This window comes from Mandrillus leucophaeus, unplaced genomic scaffold (genome assembly GCF_000951045.1).
Source record: "Mandrillus leucophaeus isolate KB7577 unplaced genomic scaffold, Mleu.le_1.0 Scaffold151, whole genome shotgun sequence".
Classification (NCBI taxonomy): Eukaryota; Metazoa; Chordata; class Mammalia; order Primates; family Cercopithecidae; genus Mandrillus; species Mandrillus leucophaeus.
Genome location: NW_012101488.1, coordinates 376,562 through 385,192, shown reverse-complemented (window position 1 = coordinate 385,192; position 8,631 = coordinate 376,562). Strand labels below are relative to the sequence as shown.

General features: G+C 47.5%; 1 protein-coding gene across 1 annotated transcript in view; it reads right to left on the bottom strand.

Annotated features, from left to right (window-relative positions):
* The window catches only part of CBLC (Cbl proto-oncogene C, E3 ubiquitin protein ligase), a 53,234-nt gene that overhangs the window by 42,510 nt on the left and 2,093 nt on the right, over window positions 1-8,631 (bottom strand). The window contains exon 2 of the mRNA XM_011975134.1: window positions 674-725. Within this exon, the coding sequence (XP_011830524.1) occupies window positions 674-725 (52 nt within the window). The remainder of the gene's footprint in view (window positions 1-673; window positions 726-8,631) is intronic.

Sequence of the window (8,631 nt, the reverse complement as noted above, 5' to 3'; positions counted from 1 at the left end):
GATTAGGCAGGCGGATCACCTGAGGTCAGGAGTTCCAGACCAGCCTGGCCAACATGGTGAAACCCTGTCTCTACTAAAAATACAAAAAAGAAAAAAAAAATTAGCTGATGCGGTTTGAGTTTGATTCTCAAAAAGGAGCAGGGTGGGGTGGCTTTGGTGGGTTGCGATAGGAGGGGGCTTCTCAATGGGTGGGTGGGAAGTGCAGGTAGGATGTCTGGGTTCCTTCAGAGGGGGACAAGTGGCTAGGGGAGGCCTGGGACTTTTTATTTTATTTTATTTTATTTTATTTTATTTTATTTTATTTTATTTTTAAAACAGAGTCTTGCTTTGTCGCCCAGGCTGGAGTGCAGTGGTGAGATTTTAGCTCACTGCAACCTCTGCCTCCCAGGCTCAAGTGATCCTCCCACCTCACCCTCCCGAGTAGCTGGGGCCACAGGTACTCATCCCCAGTCCTCCCTATTTTATTTTATTTTTTGTATTTTTAGTAGAGACAGGGTCTCACCATGTTGCCCAGGCTGGTCTTGAACTTCTGAGCTCAAGCGATCCGTCCACGTCAGCCTCCTAAAGTGCTGGGATTACAGGTGTGAGCCACTTTGCCCTGCCACAGGACTCTTCTTGGAGAGGGGATGGGAAGGGCTGGGAGCTACCAGGAGGAGGGACTTGGACACAGCACCTTGTCGAAGGTCTGGGTCTTTGGTCGTGGCATGGGGTTAAAGGTCAGATAACTGAGATGTCAAAGGGGAACCGGTCAGGGAGGCATTGCTATCTCTCTGTCTCCGAGGAAGGAGGCACAGAGCCACGAGGCCCGTGGGTTCCCTAGAAACAAGGGTTGGCAAGTGGGTGTCTGAGGGGGCAGGAATTTGGCAACAAGATTTCTGGGTCCTAATAATGGTGTGGCATGGGAGAAATCAGGTCAGAGTTAAGATACTCCTGAGTCCCGAAGAAGCTAGGCGGGAGGATGGGGTTCAAGACTGTGGGGGCGGGGAGCAACTTGTTTGTGTAGGGGTGGCTGGGCGTGGCTTTCACCCAACCTGTAGAACCTGTAACATCAGCCTTCGCTGGGCAGCCATCAGGGCGGGCGCTGTGGGCCTCGCACCTAAGCAAGGCATTCTGGCCACGCCCCATCCCAGGCCAAGCCAAGTTCTGTTTCTTTTTTTTTTTTTTTTTTCCTGTGATACAGGGTCTTGCTTGGTCTTGCTCTGTTACTCAGGCTGGAGTGCAGTGATAGTGGACTGATCATAGCTCACTACAGCCTGGATCTCCTGGGCTCAATCAATCCTGCCTGCTTGGCCTCCCAAAGAGGTGGGATTACAGGCATGAGCCGTCATGCCTGGTCAGAACAGGCCAACTTCTGATCGCAAATGTGTACATATCTAGAGAACTTCGAATCAGAGAATAATAGTAATAACGAACTTTTACTTTATTTTATTTTTTTGAGACAGGGTTTTGCTCTGTCTCCTAGGCTGGAGTGCAGTGGTTTGATCACCACTCATTGCAGCCTTGACTCCGGGGTTCAAGTGATCCTCCTGTCTCAGCCTCCCTAGTAACTAGGACTACAGGCATACACTGCCACGTTGGCTATTTTTTTTTTAATTTTAATTTTTAGTAGAGACAATGTCTCACTATGTTGCACAGGCTGGTCTCGAACTCCTGAGCTCAGGCGATCCTCCAGCCTGGGCCTCCCACAATGCTGGGATTACAGGTGTGAGCCACTACACCTGCCATAGCTAGCATTTATTGAATACCTGCTGTCTGTCAGGCCCTGTGTGTAATGCTTTGCAAACATTTGCACACCGAATTCTCAAGAGCCCTTTGAGGTCATAGGGCAGGGGGCTTAGGATTAGAGCCACACCTCCCAGTGCACCCTGAGCCCCTCCTTAGCCCCACCACTATCTTGTAGGAATTGAAAATCTTAAAATTTTTCTTTAAATTAAAAAACGACCAAAAAAAAAAAAAAAGGATCAGGCCGGTTGCGGTGGCTCATACCTATAATCCCGGCACTTTAGGAGGCCAAGGCGGGCAGATCACTTGAGGTCAGAAGTTTGAGACCAGCCTGGCCAACATGGTGAAACTCCGTCTCTGCTAAAAATACAAAAATTAGGCTGGGCACAGTCGCTCATGCCTGTAATCCCAGCACTTTCGGAGGCCAAGGTAGGTGGATCACTTGAGATCAGGAGTTCGAGACTAGCCTGGCCAACATGGCAAAACCCCCTCTCTATCAAAATACAAAAATTAGCCGGGCGTGGTGTTGCGTGACTATAGTCCCAACTACTCAGGAGGCTGAGGCAGGAGAATTACTTGAACCCAGGAGGCAGAGGTTGCAGTGAGCCAAGACTGTGGCACTGCACTCCAGCCTGGGTGACAGCGCGAGACTCCGTCTCAAAATAAAAATAAAAATAAAAATAAATTATAAATAAATAATAAAAATAAAAATACAAAAATTAGCTGGGCATGCTGATATGACTATAATCCTAGTTACTTGGGAGGCGGAGGCAGGAGAATCGCTTGAACCTGGGAGGCAGAGGTTGCAGGGAGCTAAAATCATGCTACTGCACTCCAGCCTGGGCGACAGAGTGAGACTCTGTCTCAAAAAACAAAACAAAACAAAACAAAACAAAACAAAACAAAACAGGTTGAAAACCCATTAGCCTGACAAAAGTTCAAAGTGTTGACTATGCAAGTGTTGGCAAGGAGCTGCTATGAGTGCAGATGGACAAACTATATTGGAGAGCAATTTAGCAGCATCCACGAGACCTTTGGACAAATGGACAGGTCATTTGTCCAGCTACCTCCTTCAGAGCTGTGGCTTGTAAACACTTTTGCTGGACATTAATACAGCTATAGACACCTGAAGCAAAAGTTTCACAGACGAGCTCTCACTCGGACTATGAGCATGCACTCTAATAGCTTCTATTTAATTCCATTTCATTAAAGGAAAAATTGTGTATAACCCACTAAATTGATTTCACAACCCACTAATGGATCTTGTTTGGCCATTTGAAAAATACTGCCCTAAGAAACTCCAAGAGACATGTTCAGGGATGTTAACTGCATTCTTGTCGGAAGTGGAGGAAAGTAGCAACAAGGTGGGTGTTTACCACCAGCAACCCGACATAAATTGTGGTGTATTCTCACAATAAACTCTTGTGCAGCATTTAAGGTGAATAAACTGAACACGAATACCAGCAGTGTATGTCATAAACACATAATGATGAGTGGCCTGGGTTGAATCATTTCCTTCCCCACCAAGTTCATGTTCACTGGAACTTATGAATGTGACCCTATATGGAAATAAGGTCTTTGCAAATGTAATCAGATTAGGATAAGGTTCTATTGGATCAGGGTGGGTCCTAGATCTGACTGATGTCCTTATGAAAAGGAAATTTGGATACAGTTACAGGTACATACACACACACACAACATATGATGATGGCAGCGGAGAGATTGGAGTGATGCATCTATAAGTCAAATAACACTAAAGATTACCAGTGAACACCACAAGCTGGAAGAGGTACGCTGCTCACGGCCGTAAGCCTGTCACTTTGGGAGGCTGATGTGGGAGGATTGGTTGAAGCCAGGAGTTTGAGACCAACAGGTTGGGCGCAGTGGCTCACGCCTGTAATCCCAGCACTTTGGGAGGCCATGGCAGGCGGATCGATCACAAGTTCAGGGTTTGAGACCAGCCTGACCAACATGGTGAAACCCCGTCTCTACTTAAAATACAAAAAGTAGCCAGGTGTAGTGGCACGTGCCTGTAATTGCAGCTACTCAGGAAGCCGAGGCAGGAGAATCGCTTGAACCCAGGAGTCGGAGGCTGCAGTGAGCCAAGATCATGCCACTGCACTCCAGGCTGGGCGACAGGGCGAGACTCCGTCTCAAAACAAAAACAAAAACAAAACAACAACAAAAAACTGGGCGTGGTGGGATGCTGCCTGTGGTCCCAGCTACTGGGGAGGCTGAGGTGGGAGGATTGCTGGACCCCAGGAGTTTGAGGCTTCAGTGAGCTATGATTGTGTTGCTGTACTCCAGCTTGGATGACCCAGTATCTTGTCTAAAAAAGAAAAGAAAAAAAAAATCTGCAACTATATGAACTCTTTTCCCAGATTTGACAGGTTTTTTGTATCCGCTTTGTAACTATATGAAGTCTTTTTCCAGATTTGCCTCAAAGTGGATACAAATGAAGTGAATGACATGAAAAGACGCTCCACAATATGATGCATTAGGGAAATGAACATGAAAATCACAGTGAATGCGGCTTCACACCCACTAAGATGACTGTCATAAACAAGACAGACAATCACAAGTGTTGGCAAGGATATGGAGAAATTGGAACCCTCTCCACTGATGGTGGGAATGTAAAATAGTGCAGCTGCTTTGGAAAATAGTTTGGCATTTCCCCAAAATGTTAAACATAGGGCTAGAGCATTCCTACGTGTATATATATATCCCAGAGAATTGGAAGCATATATCTACCCAAAGACTTGTGGAAACAACCTCAAAGTCCATCAGTTGAAGAATGGATAAACAAAATGTAGTCTACTCATACAACGGAAAATTCTTCGGCCATTAAAAGGAATGATTTTTTGTTTGTTTGTTTTGAGATAGGGTCTTGCGCTGTCTCCCAGAGTGGAGCGCAGTGGCACGATCTCAACTCACTGCAGCCTCCATCTTCCGGGCTCAAGCAATCCTCCTGCCTCAGCCTCCCGAGTAGCGGGGACCACAGGTGCACGTCACCCCCCGCTAATAGGAATGAAGTATTGATACATACTGCAATGTGGATGAACCTTGAAAACATAATGCTAAGTGAAAGAAGCCAGTCACTGGCCAGCCTGGGCAGATGACAGCTGTAATCCCAGCACTTTGGGAGTCCAAGGCAGGCAGATCACCTGAGGTCAGGAGTTTGAGACTAGCCTGGGCAACATGTTGAAACCCCCCTCTCTACTAAAAAACAAAAATTAGCCAGCCATGGTGAGATGCGCCTGTAATCCCAGCTACTCGGGAGGCTGAGGCAGGAGAATCTCTTGAACCCAGGAAGTGGAGGTTGCAGTGAGCTGAGATAGTGCCATTGCACTCCAACTTGGGTGATATAGACTCCATCTCAAAAAAAAAGAAAAAAGAATCTGGTGATAATTGCACAATTCTGTGAATATACCAAGTCGCTGAATTGTACACTTTTTACAATTTCATTTTAATTTTCTTAGAGACGAGATCTCACTGTGTTGCCCAGGCTGGTCTTGAACTCCTGAGTTCAAGTAATTCTCCTGCCTCGCCCTCTCAAAGTGGTGAGATTACAGGCGTGAGCCACGGTGCCCGGCCAGAATTGTACACATTAAAGAGGTAAATTGTATGGTATACACATTATATCTCAATAAAACAGGCTGGATCAGAAAGGCAAATACTGCTCATTTTCACTTGTAAGTGGGAGCTAAACGTTGAGTACTCAGGGACATAAAGACGGCAACAATAGAAACTGGGGACTTCTAAAGGGGAAAGGGAAGAAGGGAGGGGGAAAGGGCTGAAAAACTGTTGGGTACTATGCTTACTACCTGGGTGATGGGATCAATCGTACCTCTAACCTCAGCATCATGCAGTATACCCAGGTGACAAACCTGCACATGTACTCCCTGAATCTAAAATGAAAGTTGAAAAAAATAAAACGAAATAAAGCTATTAAATAAAAAGTGGAGACCTGAGTATAGCCACAAGAGGGCGCTCTGAGCACAGGGTTACCGCCTCCCTTGGGAACGGAGTTTCTCGGCCACGCCTCAAACTATGGCCACACCTTTGAGGCCCTGGCCTCGCCTCTTGGACTGTGGTCACACCCCCAAGGCCCTAGCCTCACCCCTAGACCTTAACCACACCCTAAGGTCCGGGTCACATCCTCAAAGCAGTGTCTGAAGCAGCTCATTCACGCCCCCAACTCCCCAGACTCTGACCACAAATGCATGCAGACTTAGAGATCCTCGGAAACATAGAACCTTAAACCATAGACTTTTCTTTCTTTTTTTCTTTCTCTCTCTTTTTTTTTTTTCGAGACGGAATTCCGCTGTGTTGCCCAGGCTGGAGTGCAGTGGCGCCAACTCTGCTCACTGCAACCTCCGTCTCCCGGGTTCAATCGGTTCTCGTGCCTCACGCTCCCAAGTAGCTGGGATTATAGGCTCATCTCACCACACCCGGCTAATTTTTTGTATTTTCAGTAGAAACGGGGTTTCACCATGTTGGCCAGGCTGGTCTCGAACTCCTGACCTCAAGTGATCTGCCTGCCTCGGCCTCCTGAAGTGCTGGGATTACAGGCGAGAGCCTCCAGGCCCGGTCAAACCCACAGATTCTTAAACCATGACTTTTACTTTGAAATCATTTGCTTTTCTTTTGAAATCATTTTAAAGTTACAGAGAAGTTGCAAGAATAGTTTCAGACATTATGTCCCTTTGCCTCTAAATGCTTCAGTTGTATTTCCAAGTGTAAGGACATTCTCTTACACCACCACAGTACAGAGGAGCAGCATCCATTTCTCAGTGACACTAGTATCTAACAGTGCAGCCTGTATGCAAATTGCCAGCTATCCCCAAACTGTCATAGCAAAAAGTTTTCATCTCTTCAGTTTCCTTCAGTCTGGCACAGTTCCTTAGCCTTTCTTTGTTTTTCATGGAATTGACGTTTTCGAAGATTATAGGCTAGTTCTTTTGGAGAAGTTCTCCTTGATTTGTGTTTGTGTGATGTTTCCTGGCCAATCCACCCACCTTGGCCTTCCAAAGTGCTGGGATTACAGGTGTGAGCCACGATGCCCTGACTCTGTGTGTGTGTGTGTGTGTGTGTAGTGTGTGAGGCAAACTCTCACGCTGTCACTCAGGCTGGAGTGCAGTGGCATGGTCACAGCTCACTGCAGCCTCGAGCTCCTGGGCTCAAGCAATCCTCCCACCTCAGCCTTCTGAGTATCTGGGACTGCAGGCACGTGCCGCCATGTTTGGGGTTAGAGCCGGGGTCTACCTATGTTGTCCAGGATGGTCTTGAACTCCAGGGCTCAATCTGTCCTCCCACCTCAGCCTCCCAAGGGGTTGGGATTACAGGTGTGAGCCACTGCGCCCGGCCAATGCTCTTAAAGTCATTTTTTGGAATGTCACAGGCATTTAGAATTTGGCAGATTTCATGCGCACATCTAGGAGAGGTGTCCTCTGCCTTCCTGGGTTTACTCGATGTGAGAACAAGCGACTGGGGGCCCTGAGAGATACATTGAAGATACGACTTCTGGCGTTAGAGCTGTCCCCGGAATGCTAGGACTGTCACCCATGAGGAACTTGGAAGTTGAGGGGTGAGTGCTTACATTTTTCTTTTTTCTGTCACCTAGGCGGAAGTGCAGTGGCATGATCTTGGCTCACTGAAACCTCCGCCTCCTGGGTTCAAGCAATCCTCCCACTTCAGCCTCCCTAGTAGCTGGGACTACAGATGTGTGCCACCATATCCAGCACATTTTTGTATTTTTAGTACAGACGGGGTTTCACCATGTTGGCCAGGCTATGAGTGCTTAATTCTGTGAAGGCTGGGAGGCTGGAGGCCCCAAGCAGGACCCTTCCCCCATCTTTGGAGTCTGCCTTTCTCCAGCAGAAGGGGGAAGAGTGTGGAAGGACACATGCCCAGTCCCAAGGTCTAGGAGGCTGAGAGGGGATTTCCATGTGTACACAGGCCAGATCCCTTGTTTTAGAGAAGTTACTTACAAAGTTCAGTGCTGGGTTCAGCTCTCAGGCCCGGGGACAGTTTCTCATACACAAAAAGCCACATCACCCACAGCCTAGACCCACAAGCACAAGAGGACTTCCAACACACTCCAGGCTGCTGATGGGCCAGGTCCTGTGCCAAGTGCCTGACACCCACGCTCTCATTAAATGCCCAACAGCCCATCAACCCCGGGGGGTGGAGGGGACTCTCATTTTACAGGCGAGGAAACTGAGGCTCAGTGTGGTGAAGTCACTTTACCTTGAGTCATTTAGTCATTTGGTGGCAGAGCCCTGGTTGTGACAGATACACGTGTGGTCCCTCAATAACCATTCTCTCCTCTTCCTTTTGTAACAGAACCCCTGAATTTTGGCCGGGTACATGCCGCCCAGATAAAATCATATTTCCCAGCCTCTGTTGTGATAGGTGTGGTCATGTGACTGAATTCTGGCCAAATAGGATGTGATGTTTATGATGTGTATGACTTCTGGGATGTAACTTTAAAGGGTAGGGGCATACAATTGATTTTTGTTTCTTCTTCCCAATGGTTGGACTGTGGATGTGATGGTAGGAGCTGGAGCAGCCATTTTGGACCACACAATGGAAGTGTGAGGTAAGGGCAGCAGAACAACCAGGTGGAAGGAGCCTCGATTTCTGACATCCTTGGCTACTATTCTAGATGTAGGTTTTCACTGGGCCTTTACATGAGAGAAAAATAGACACTCATCTTATTTAAGCTACTATAGGCTGGATGTGGTGGCTCATGCCTGTAATCCCAGCACTTTGGGAGGCCAAGGTGGTTGGATCACCTGAGGTCGGGAGTTCAAGACAGCCTGACCAACATGGCGAAACCCCATCACTACTAAAAACACAAACATTAGCCTGGCGTGGTGGCAGGTGCCTGTAATCCCAGCTCCTCAG